Here is a 12,749-nt window from a genome sequence, read left to right on the forward strand (position 1 = left end):
CCAATGTGCAAATTACTTATGGCTAGCAATTATATGGCACACAATGTAGGTATTTTAAAAACCTGTATCTTGGGCCGGGCAAAGTGGCTCACTCCTGTAATCCCAACACTTTGGGAGGCGGAGGTGAGGGTATTGCTTGAGGCCAGGAGTTCAAGACCAGCCTGGGCAACATGATGAGACCCCATCTCTACCAAAAAAAAAAAAAAAATCGATATCTTAAATGCATCACCAATCTTATATTACAGATTGTATAGATTACTAACCACATGTGCATCCCCAGAGCCTAGCACAGGGCTTGGCACATGTTAGGCAATAAATATTTGTAGAATAAAGGAAAGTGGCCAGGCCTGGTGGCTCACACCTGTAATCCCAGCACTCTGGGAGGCCGAGGCAGGCGGATCACGTGAGATCAGGAGTTCGAGACCATCCTGGCCAACATGGTGAAACCCTGTTTCTACTAAAAATACAAAAATTAGCCGGGCATGATGGCGGCACCCGTAATCCCAGCTTCTCAGGAGGCTGAGGAAGGAAAATTGCTTGAACCTGGGAGGCGGTGGTTGCAGTGAGCCAAGATCGCATCATTGCACCCCAGCCTGGGCAACAAGAGTGAAACTCCATCTCAAAAAAAAAAAAAGGAAAGATATGTAAATAAAGTTATATTACTTAAAGATAAATGTTCTGCCAATTTTGGGATTTTTCTTTTTTTTTTTTTTTTTTTTTGAGACGGAGTCTCGCACTGTCGCCCAGGATGGAGTGCAGTGGCGCGATCTCGGCTCACTGCAAGCTCCGCCTCCCGGGTTCACGCCATTCTCCTGCCTCAGCCTCCTGAGTAGCTGGGACTACAGGCGCCCACCACCGCGCCCGGCTAATTTTTTGTATTTTTAGTAGAGACGGGGTTTCACTGTGGTCTCGATCTCCTGACCTTGTGATCCGCCCGCCTCGGCCTCCCAAAGTGCTGGGATTACAGGCGTGAGCCACCGCGCCCGGTGGGATTTTTCTTAAGGCCAAAGAAGATGTTGAAGAACACCTGCTTTAAGTTTTTCTGGGCTAAAATTATCACAGCTGTACACTATGGCCAAGTTGCCAGTTTATCTGTGTGCTGGCATGAACTTGGAATTTTGGGGTGCGGGATACAGAATTTGTAATCCTGAACTAAGGCCCATGGGTTGCCTGTGTGCAGAGGTGTGGCGTGTCACCCCAGTTCATTCTCTCCTGGTCCTCTGCCCCCATGACCTCTGTGGAATTCATGCTGGTCTTATCTGCCTGTACCTGTTAGGATCGTTCAGAGCTTGTGAAGGGATTCCTCCCAGACCCACACTTCCTGCCCAGGGAGGGCCTTTATTACTGTGTTTATGTGTACACAGCCCCATGTTTGTCTTTGGTCTCTCCCAGTTGCTCTAGTCCAGGCCTCACCTGCAGTCACTGAAAGTTTTTGCTTTTTTTGTTTTTTGAGTTTTTTTTGAGATGAAGTCTTCCTCTGTCATCCAGGCTGGAGTGTAGTGGTGTGATTTCGGCTCACCGCAACCTCTACCTCCCAAGTTCAAGCGATTCTCATGCCTCAGCATTCCGAGTAGCTGAGGCTATATGCGTGTGCCACCATGTCCAGCTAATTTTTGCTTTTTTTTTTTTTTTAAAGTAGAAATGGGGTTTCACCATGTTGGCCAGGTTGGTCTCGAACTCGTGATCTCAGGTGATCTGCCTGCCTCAGCCTCCCAAAGTGCTGGGATTACAAGGGTGAGCCACCACACTGGCCCAGAAGTCTTTATATCACCACTGGGGGGCAGGTGGATTCAGGCCGTTACCTTTGAGGTTCCAGAACTGGAACCCAAGCCTCGGCCCCTGGATCTTAGGCCAAAACTCAGGTCACTGAATTTCTGATCTGGAAGGAACCAGGGAGGTCCCCTCCAGCACTGGCAAACTGTTCCCTAGGCCGCGTCCCCACGTAGCCAGAGCTGCTGCCTGTGTTCTGCTCCATGGCTTAGGGCGTCCCTGAAAGGTTTGCTTTGAAGAGAATTTTGCTGCTCAAAAGTCGGAAAGCCTTAGACCTCACTCTATAGATGTGAAAGAAAACTGAAGCCCAAAGAATTCAGGGACTGTGCCCAAGGTCACACAGCTAGCTGACCAGGCCCCTTCCATACTCCTGCCACAATCCAAAGCTGACCCTTGACCCTAGGGTCCGGACTCCGAGTGTGGATGGGGTGAGGGAAAGGTCAGGGTGTGCCAGCTTGACCCTGGCAGGGGCCCTTCCCTGCCTGGGGCTGCCCTGAGGCGGCTCTGCCTTGGTGGACCGCGCTGGGGCAGGGGCGAGGGAGTGGACTCTGGGCGGGTTTGTACAGACCTGCTCTGCAAAGAGAGGCCAGCCTAGGGAGGCTGGGGCTTCCTCTGTCCAAAAGGTAATTAATGAGGAGCAGCCTGGGCAGCCAGCCCTCATTGCAGCCCCGCAATGCAGCCTTCGCAGACAGCCCCGCCAGGAGAGCGTGGGAAACCTTTGTCATGCAGATCCTGCTGCCTGTTTGTTTGCCACCCTGGGATTTTTCTTTCGTGTTATATATGGCTGACCCTGTGGCTAAGCAGTAAAAAAAGCAAAAGAAAAAGAAAGTTATCTGACAATAGATCAATACCTAATTAAAGCCAGAGGGAAGGCATGAAAGATTTATAGTTGCCCTGGGAGGGGAGGAGGACTTGGGAGTCCTCAGTTCATGACAGGTTTTTTTTTTTTTTAGAGATTACATCCCCCTTGAGACCAAGAATTGGTTGTAGGGAATCTCTTTCTTGAAGACCTCAGTGAGTAGGGGAGGCCTTGATGGAGGTGGGGGCAGGGGAGGTGGAAGAGTTTATCAGGGGGCTCTGCTGCCAGGTCCTTGGGTGCTCTGGTTGCTGGGCTGGGCCAAGCCTCCTCCTAAGTCCGTGGATCTTGCACCCCATAGAGCCTGCAGAATTTGGCTTTCTGCCTGTCCCTCCTTTCTCCAGCAGCTAATTGGCTCTTGAGCCCGCAGGCATTTTCCAGTGGTAATTTCTGCACACTCACCCAGGCCAGCCACCTCTCATCCTCTGAGCCCTGGGCTCTACCTCCTAGTTATTTTTAGTCTCCCATGTCCTTCCCTGGAAGCCAAAGCATTGATCACACTTAAATGAGACCAGAACAATAAATTTCCCCTCTTCTCTTTGCTCAGCTTCCCTCCCAGGACAAAAGTTTGTCATCCCCCAGACCAAGCCTCGCATACCCTTCCTTTCCCCCAGAGGGTATGACATCATCTCTTTCTCTTCCCTGTGACTTTTCAAGGACATGTTTCTTCCAAAGGAGCCCCACTTGAGAGATGCTCTTGGCCTTTTGTGATTTAGCTGGGCTGGAGGGAGGGTGGAAGTAACCCTAAGTAAGCAGTTTTCTAGATGCTGTTGAACAGAGGGAGAGATGGAAGAGGGTGGAGGTTAACCTCTGGGCCAGTTTGGGGCGTGGCTGCTAGAGAGGCCAAGAGTGCGGGCTTTGGTCAAGAACACAGGTGGGTTTTGCATCAGGCAGACCCAGACAAATCCTGGTTCTAGCACTTCCTACCAGGAGACTCTGGGCTCAGTCTCCTCATCTTGGGAATGAGGCTACTGGCACCTGCCTCAGAGGGCTGTCTTGAGGGTTGAAGGGAAGAAAGTCTGTAAAATGTTTGCCTGGTATCCATGTCACCTAGGTGGCAGCTGTTTCTGCAATAACTACTGCTACTATTTTTGTTATGGTTCCAGAACCCTGACATAACACCATGTCAGGCAGAGGTTGGGTTGAGAGGCAGATAATCCAGGTAGAAGTCTGAATTTTACTTTGGGCTGGACACTTCCCTCTTTTGAGTCAAAGAATCAAATGGTTCTTTCAGCCAGAAATTAATCCTCTAAGAAATGCACTGGAGGCAGGGCTCTGTGGCTCACACCTGTAACCCCAGAACTTTGGGAGGCTGAGGCAAGAGGATTGCTTGAGTCCAGAAATTTGAGACCAGACTGGGCAACATAGTGAGACTCTGTCTCTACAAAGAAAAATACAAAAATTAGCTGGGCATTGTGGCGCACGACTGTAGTTCCAGCTACTTGGGAAGCTGAGGCAGAAGGATCACTTGAGCCCGGAGGTCAAGACTGAAGTGAGCTTACCGTGCCACTGCACTCCAGCCTGAGTGACAGAGTTAGACCCTGTCTCCAAAAGAAAAGAAAGAAAAAGAAAGGAAAGGAGCGAGGGAGGGGAAGAGGGAGAGAGGGGAGGGGAGGGGGCGGGGGGGGGGAATCTCCCAGGCAACATGGACTCAGAGGAGGAAGAGGTGGAGCCTCTTGCTCTGGAGTCTTAGCATGGAGCCTGCAGAATCCAAGGCCTGGGGCTGGGGTGGGTGAGCCGAGTCCCGCATTCCTGAGAATTCTCGTGGTCTTTCTGTACTAGGGTCCTTGGCGGTATCTGTGGCTGACATGACCGCTCCAGTTGTGGGCTCTTCTGGAGGGGTGTATGCTCTCGTCTCTGCCCATCTGGCCAACATCGTCATGGTGAGCACCTCCCATTCTCAGCGTGTCTTTCTGGCCCTGTCCTCTGCCATCACTGGGCCTGAGTATTAATCCACTGGAGCTGGCTCACCAACAGCCAGGCAGACCTGACCTGGAGCAGAGTTCTCACACGCTCCTCAGCCTCTGCAGGCCCATTTCAAATGGGTGCCTTCTGAATGTGATTCCTGTTTTCTCCAGTCATGGCTTGGCCTAGGACCGTGCCCATCTCCTTCTTCTGCCTCTTTCCCATTCACTGACGTTAAAGAGTTAACATTTGGCCACTAGCGTATATGGCCATTGGAATTGCTTATTTATCATAGATTGTTAAAAGGGCCTTAGAGATTATCTCATCAAAATTCAAAAGGTTAAGTGACTTGTCCAAAGTCACAGTTAAGTTTGTGGCAAAATGAGGGCTTGAACCCATATCTCCTGACAACCATTCAAGAGTTGTTTCCTGGCCAGGTGCGGTGGCTCACGCCTATAATCCCAGCATTTTGGACGGACGAGGCAGGCGGATCACAAGGTCAAGAGATGGAGACCATCCTGGCCAACATGGTGAAACCCCGTCTCTACTAAAAAAATACAAAAATTAGCTTGGCGTGGTGGCATGCTCCTGTAGTCCCAGTTACTTGGGAGGCCCAGGCAAGAGAATTGTTTGAACCTGGGAGGCAGAGGTTGCAGTGAGCCGAGATCGCGCCAACGCACTCCAGCCTGGCGACAGAGCGAGACTCCATCTCAAAAAAAAAAAAAAAAAAAAAGAGTTGTTCCCCTATCCCAGCCTGTCATGGGAGGAGGGCAGCACTCCATTTCTCATCCTCTGCCTTTTCCTGGAAGGTAGTACAGTGTGATAGTGAAGGATATGGGCTGTGGAGCCAGTCAGCCTAGGTCTAAATCCCTGCTACACTCTGGGCAAATTACTTAACGACTTTGCACCTCACTTTCTACATCTGTGAAATGGAATGGGAGCTGGGCACAGTGGCTCAGGACTGTAATCCCAGCAGTTTGAGAGGCTGAGGTGGGCAGATTGCATTGAGCTCAGGAGTTTAAGACCAGCCCAGGCAACATGGTGAAACTCCATCTCTATAAAAAATACAAAAATTAGCCAGGCGCGATGGTGCATGCCTATAGTTCCAGCTACTCCAGAGGCTGTGGCTGGAGAATCGGTTGAGCCTAGGAAGTGGAGGTTACAGTGAGCAGAGATTGCACCACTGCACACCAGCCTGGGCAACAGAGTGAGACCCTGTCTCAATTTAAAAAAAGAGAAAGAAAAGAAATGGAATGATATACAGTAAATGAGATAAAGTTCAAATAACCACCTATATAAATGTAAAATTAATTTCCTTCTCCTGACAGAAGAGGCCAGAATGGGCTCAGACTAGACAAAGCCTTGAAGGCCAAAAATTGGGATCTGATAGTCTTAGAGGATGTCAAAATCCTTTTTTTGGAAGCAGTCTGAAGTCTGAAGGCTGATGGAGGAGTCAGTGGCTAACCCTGCCCAACCCCTCTGCTGGCCTGGGAGCCTCCAGGTCTTAGTTGTCTGTTTCCCCAGTAACTGGCTTACAGCTGGGAGCATGGTAGATGGTGCCCGCTACATTTTAGTGAATGAAGGAAGGAAGGAACAATGTCCAGAAAAGGCATAGCTTTTCTTTGGGGTCCTCCTGTTCTCACCCACTCCTCCATCAGTGTCTTCGCCCACGTGGCAGATGTTTGAATGCTCAGTGATCGCAGTGCACAGGGCTTGGAGTTCCTGAATTATCCCATGTTTTTCTTCCTTATCAATCTCACTGTCACCCACCCTGCTCCCAACCCTGTCCCTTTTGTTCTCATCAAAATGCCCATTGTACATTGAGCAAGAGAAGAGAGAGCACAAGAGGGAGGGGAAAAGAAAGGAAGAGAGGGGGAGAGAGAGACACTGAGTACCTGCCTACACTTGCTACTGGCCTGAATTTTGGCACCTTCAGGTGAGTGCTCAGAGAGAGGCTGCGGGTGTTGGGAAACATGGAACGGTGAGCCTCTCAGTGTGTGTGTGCAGGTGTGTTTGCACATGCACACAGCTCAGTTTGTTGAAAACCCGAGCGTATGGGCTGCCTCCCATGGCCCTTTTAAATGGGTCATTCTGTATCAGTGCCACATCTTTCCCCAGACACAGCTTTTCCTCTGAATTCTGCCTCCTCCACTCCCCCCTCCCCCTGCCCCAATTCCTTTCAGTAGGGGAAGGAAATGCTAACCTCCTCCCTCCCATTCCGCCCAAGACTTGTATGTGTGTAGGGGTGATGAACAAGCTCAACTGAAAGAGAACACAGGGAGGAAGACACAGGCTGGAGTTCATAACGATGCCCTGTTCCCACCCTCTTCCCCACCTCATGGGAAACAGCCCTGATGGCCCAGAAGTTCCCATGGTGAAGTCAGACCACCCATGGACCATGGAGTAGGGCATGGGGGTCGAGAGAGGTGTGAGAGCAGTTTTGTTCCAGTTGACGCTTCTGTCTGGCAAGTAGCCCATGGCCTGCGGCTGTGGAGACCGGCAGCCCTATCTGAGCCCAATGCCTTCCAGAAGCAAATGGCTTTCCCTAGCCAACTGGGAGCTGTGCAGTCCCCAAAGCATGACACATGGGGAGCCCTTCTCTAGGAAGTTGTATGGGCTGGGCGCGCTGGCTCACACCTGTAATCCCAGCACTTTGGGAGGTCAACACAGGCAGATCGCTTGAGCCCAGGAGTTCAAGACCAACCTAGGCAACATCTCTACCCATCTCTACCAAAACTACAAAAAATCATCCTGGTGTGGTGTCATGCACCTGTGGTTCCAGCTACTCTGGAGGCTGGCTGAGATCACCTGAGCCAGAGAGGCAGAGGGCCACGAGCTGAGATTGCGTCTCTGCATTCCAGCCAGGGCAACAGAGTGAAACCCTGTCTCGAAAGAAAGAAAGAAAGTTATGTGGTGTTTATTGACGATGAAAGAAAACTCATTGTCTCATTAACAAGGTTGATTTCTCTTGGTCAAGAGGCTACCTTTACTCTAACTAGTTCAGTGCCAAGCAGTTCAGAGATGCGTTGGGTCGACCCGTATGAAATTGCCCCTTCTGGCCGGGTGCGGTGGCACAAGCCTGTAATCCCAGCACTTTGGGAACCTGAGGTGAGCGGAACACTTGAGGTCAGGAGTTCGAGACCAGCCTGACCAACATGGTGAAACCCCGTCTCTACTAAAAACACCAAAATTAGCTGGGCATGGTGGTGCACGCCTGTAATCCCTGCTACTCAGGAGGCTGAGGCAGTAGAATCACTTGAACCCAGGAGGCAGAGGTTGCAGTGAGCCGAGATCACACCATTGCACTCCAGCCTGTGCAACAGAGGGAGACCCTGTCTCAAAAAAAAAAAAAAAAAAAAAATTGCCCTTTCTATGGGCCGTCAGCATTTGAATAGTGGCAATTTTATGTGGTTCTACCTAATAGATATACTATTGTTTTCAGCTTCAAAAGGAAGGTTTGAAGTGTGTGTGTGTGTTATACACAGTAAAGTGCCTCATCAGAACTAAAAGAAAAAGCATAGATTTGAGAGAACATCCACATTTGAGTACCAGTGTCACCATCTTAATAGCTATGAGTCTATTACTCAACTTCTTGGAGCCTCAGTTGTCTCATCCGTAATCCCATCTTCACAAAACGATTGTTTGGGAGACGAGAAAATGGACAAAATATTTCAACAAAAGATCTGGAATGTGAAAAGCCCTATAATCAAGACTTCTTTCTTTCTTTCTTTCTTTTTTTTTTTTGAGACAGGATTTCGCTCTGTCGCCCAGGCTGGAGTACAGTGGCACGATCTCAGCTCACTGCAACCACCACCTCCTGGGTTCAAGCGATCCTCCTGCCTCAGCCCCCCAAGTAACTGGGACCACGGGTTCGTGCCACCATGCCTAGCTAATTTTTTTTTTTAAATTTTTTTGTAGGGACAGTTTCACCATGTTGCCCAGGCTGATCGTAAACTCCTGAACTCAAGCGATCCACCTGCCTCTGCCTCCCACAATGCTGGGATTACAAGCGTGAGCCACCATGTCCCACCAAGACTTCTTATTTTAAACACTAGAAAGATACAGACACACCTAATTGAATACTTTATTAATTGCCTCCTGCTGGCCAGAATTCCATTTTTTAATCTACAAGATATTTACTTACACTTTGCTCTGTATGATTGATGTTTTCCCAAAATATTTGAGATCTGAATTTTCACAAACTGAACCATATTGTCAAAGCACAAGTGAAGATGGTTGCCTAAAACACACTAAAGATTTGTTATAAGCTTTACTTTATTGGCCCAGCGCAGTGGCTCATGCTTATAATCCCAGCACTTTGGGAGGCTGAGGCGGGCAGATCACGAGGTCAGGAGTTCGAGACCATCCTGGCTAATATGGTGAAACCCCATATCTACTACAAAATACAAAAAAATTGTTTGGGTGCAGTGGCTCACGCCTGTAATACCAGCACTTTGGGAGGCTGAGGCAGGCAGATCACAAGGTCAGGAGTTTGAGACCAGCCTGGCCGATATGGTGAAACCCCATCTCAACTAAAAATACAAAAATTAGCTGGGCATGGTGGTGAGTGCCTGTAGTCCCAGCTACTCGAGAGGCTGAGGCAGAAGAATCGCTTGAACTTGGGTGGCGGAGGTTGCAGTGAGCCAAGATTGCGCCACTGCACTCCAGCCTGGGCGACAGAGTGAGACTCCGTCTAAAAGAAAATACAAAAAATTAGCTGGGCTTGATGGTGGGCACCTGTGGTCCCAGCTACTCAGGAGGCTGAGGCAGGAGAATGGCGTGAACCTGGGAGGCAGAGCTTGGAGTGAGCCGAAATTGCACCACTGCGCTCCAGCCTGGGTGACAGAGTAAGGCTCCATCTCCGAAAAAAAAAGGGTTTACTTTATTAAGGAAAAATCCTTTTATAGGACAAATAATCACTCCCTAATTTATCTGTGTCATGCTCTCACATTCCCTGTGTTGGGTTTTCTTGAAGTCATTTCACAAGAAACCGTTTCTACCAGGGATAGATGTAGAAAGCTGTGTTGGAATGGAAGCTCCCGGCCTGGCTTTCAGCCTCTGCACTCTTAACTGGTTGGGTGAGCAAGATGCTGAGGGGACTGCTTACCAACTTGTTCGCTGTGGGTGAGTTACTGTCTCACTCTTTGAGGCTCTGGGAGAGAATGAAATTAAAGGGCCTGCAAAAGGTTTGTATTCCCCAAGGATCTGCGGGCTTTTCGGCATTTATAGCAGCAGCAGTGCTGGCTGCGTGTGAGATTTTTTTTCTTCTGTTGTTTCAGTGCTGATTTTATTGGCGGGAATATTGGATTGGGAAAGTAAGGCAGCTGGTTGGAAGCAGGGACTCTCTAGTTTAACCCCTCGGCTGCTGGGAGGCAGATCATATTTACTGGCGTTCCTTCGCTCCGTTTGTGGGCAGCTGGGACAGACGGCACAGGCACATGGAATGTGACCTCTGAAGTGTAGGTGGACAGAGCCCTGGACCAGGAGCCCAGTCAGCTCGCCATTCACTCGCTGTGACCTTGAACCAGCCCGCCTGAATCCTCAGTTTTTTCTTCCCTAAAGTGTGCGGCAGAGGGATGGACTGGATCAGTTTGGCAAGCTCCAGGGCTTTCAGGGGCCAGGCACGTGTTGTAAACCCATAAAGCGTGCCTGGGAGGTGCTGTGGCAAAACGAGTCATTCAGATTCAGAATTTTTCAAGCCGCTCTGCAGGGCAAACTCCCCGTCTTTGTCTCAGGTCAAGATACTGCCACACATTTAGATGATGCCTACTATGTGCCAGGCAGTGGTCTTAGTACTTTACATATATTAATTTATTTCATTCTCACAACCACCCGATGAGGTGGGTAACTGAGGTAAGGTGCTGTTGTTATTCACAAATGAAAACAATAGAGAAAAAGGAATTCTGAGCCACCCCACCAATGACCAACCAGGCCAAGAATAAGGATGGTGCGTTTAACATCTATCCCAGATAGGGCCCAGGAGGGGCATGGAGGCAGGAGACCTCAGATAAAGGAGAGAGCCATCCACATGTTCTAATTTACTTTGCCTGATATTATCACTCAGGACACAGTGAAAAAGACACTGTCTTCAGATAAGATATTCACTCAGGCCAGGCTCAGTGGCTCACACCTACAATCCTAGCACTTTGGGAGGCTGAGGCAGGTGAATTGTTTGAGCCCAGGAGTTCTGGACCAGCCTGGGCAACATAGGGAGACCCCATCTCTACAAAAAACAATTTAAAAATTAGCCGGGTGTGGTAGAGTGTGCCTATGGTCCCAGCTAGTTGGGAGGCTGAAGTGGGAGGATCACTTAAGCCTGGAAGGTCAAGGCTGCAGTGAGCTGTGATCATGCCACTTCACTCCAGCCTGGGCAATAGAGTGAGACCCTGTCTCAAAAGAAAAAAAAAAAAAAAGAAAAATAATAAGATATTTACTCAGAGGGGGCTGAGCACAATGGCTCATGCCTGTAATCCCAGCGCTTTGTGTTTTGTTGTTGTTTTGAGACAGAATCTCACCCTTCACCCAGGCTGGAGTGCAGTGGCGCAGTCTCAGCTCACTGCAGCCTCCACCTCCCAGGTTCAAGCAATTCTTGTGCCTCCAGAGTAGCTGGGGTTACAGGCATGTACCACCACACCCAGGTAATTTTTTTGTATGTTTAGTAGAGATGGGGTTTCACTATGTTTGCCGGGCTGGTCTTGAGCTCCTGACCTCAAGTGATTTGCCTTCCTCAGCTTGCCAAAGTGCTGGGATTACAGGCCTGAGCCACCACACCTGACCTGTTGTTTTTGAGAAAGGGTCTCACTCTGTTGCCCAGGCTGGAGTGCGCTGGTGCAATTTCAGCTCACTGCATCCTCCACCTCCTGGGCTCAAGCAGGCACTACAGGTGCACACCACCATGCCCAGCTAATTTTTGTTGTTGTTGTTGTCCCAGATTTATTGAAAATAATATAGCACTGCAGAAAAAATTCAAACAGGTCCCCGAGGCGTTTTGAAATTCATCCCAACTGTAGGCTGAGTGACCTGCAGGTTGGACAGACTGCCGAAGTCCAAAAGCTTCAGCATTTCCTTAGTGTCAGGATCTACTTCAATTATCTCCTGATCCAGGGCTGAGACCTCGGGAACGTAATTGTCTCTCCTTTCTCTCTCCTCCTCCTGCAGCTTGATGGAGATACCTCTTACAGGGCCTCTCTGAATCCGCTTCATCAGATGCGTGACATAGCCTGCTATCTTGTTGCGGAGCTTCTTGCTGGGGATAATGGCGATCTCCTCGCACACGCGCTTGTTCGTGTGGAAGTCGTTGCCCAGGCGCGTGTAGTACTTCTCTATGATGACCCGGGCCGCCTTCTTCACAGTTTTGGTGCGAACGCGGCCCATGTTGGCGGGTCCTTGGTAAAAGAGCACCCAGCTAATTTTTTATAGAGGCAGGGTTTCGCCATGTTGCCCATGCTGGTCTCAAACTCTCAGGCTCAAGCAGTCCTCCTGCCTTGGCCTCCCAAAGTGCTGGGATTACAGGCGTGAGCACCTGGCCTATAATCCCAGCACTTTGGGAGACCGAGGCTGGAGGACCACTTGAGGCCAGGAGTTCGAGACCAAGCTGGCAACATAGTGAAGTTCCATATCTACAAAAAATAAAAAATTTAGCTAGATATGGTGGCACATGCCCATAATCCTGGCTACCTGGGAAGCTGGGGCGGGAGGATTACTTGAGCCCAGGAGTTTGAGGCTGCAGTGAGCTATGGTTGCATTGCTGCATTCCAGCCTGGTTGACAGAGTGAAGCCCTGTCTCTTAAAAAGAAAAAGTCTTCTGTACTTTTGCTTTTAATTGTGATAAATGTACATACCATAAAATGTACCATCTTAAAGTATACAGTTACATTTTAAATGTACAGTTCAATGGCATTAAGTACATTCATACATTCACATTGTTGTACAATCATCGCCATCTGTCTCCAGAACTCTTCATCTTGCAAAACTGAAACTCTGTACCCACTAAACAATGACTCCCCACCCCCTCCTCCCTCCAGCCCCTGGAAACCACCATTCTACTTTCTGTCTCCATGAATTTAATTACTCTATACTTAAGTGGAATCATACAGTATTTAGCTTTCTGTGACTGCCTTATTTCACTTAGCATAAGGTCCTCCAGGTTTATTCGTGCTGTAACATGGGTCAGAATTCCCTCCCCCCACCCCTTTTTTTTTTTGAGATGGAGTCTAGC

General features: G+C 49.3%; 2 protein-coding genes across 12 annotated transcripts in view; one reads left to right on the forward strand and one right to left on the reverse strand.

Moving 5' to 3' along the window:
• Positions 1-12,749, forward strand: part of RHBDL3 (rhomboid like 3) — a 60,240-nt gene that overhangs the window by 36,544 nt on the left and 10,947 nt on the right. For 6 of the 11 annotated variants that reach the window (XR_012425523.1, XM_005583395.4, XM_005583396.4 and 3 more), the window contains one exon: positions 4,409-4,509. The exons of 2 other annotated variants lie outside the window; for them this stretch is intronic. Coding sequence is in view for 7 of the 9 variants with exons in the window: in XM_005583395.4 (XP_005583452.1) it covers positions 4,409-4,509 (101 nt within the window). In the remaining 2 variants the exon portion in view is untranslated. Of the gene's footprint in view, positions 1-4,408; positions 4,510-4,968; positions 5,099-12,749 lie in introns of those variants that run through there. 3 more of the 11 variants (XR_012425524.1, XM_065532343.2, XM_074018988.1) reach the window with 1 other exon arrangement.
• LOC135967838 (small ribosomal subunit protein eS17) lies at positions 11,460-11,929 on the reverse strand. The gene has a single exon (XM_065532345.2). It carries the CDS (start codon positions 11,903-11,905, stop codon positions 11,498-11,500), a length of 408 nt encoding a protein of 135 aa, XP_065388417.1. The 5' UTR covers positions 11,906-11,929; the 3' UTR covers positions 11,460-11,497.

The sequence above is a fragment of the Macaca fascicularis genome, chromosome 16 (genome assembly GCF_037993035.2).
Source record: "Macaca fascicularis isolate 582-1 chromosome 16, T2T-MFA8v1.1".
NCBI lineage: Eukaryota > Metazoa > Chordata > Mammalia > Primates > Cercopithecidae > Macaca > Macaca fascicularis.

Bases quoted from the DNA above. Each gene is read 5' to 3' on its own strand.
- LOC135967838 (XM_065532345.2), bottom strand. From the start codon at position 11,905: ATGGGCCGCGTTCGCACCAAAACTGTGAAGAAGGCGGCCCGGGTCATC.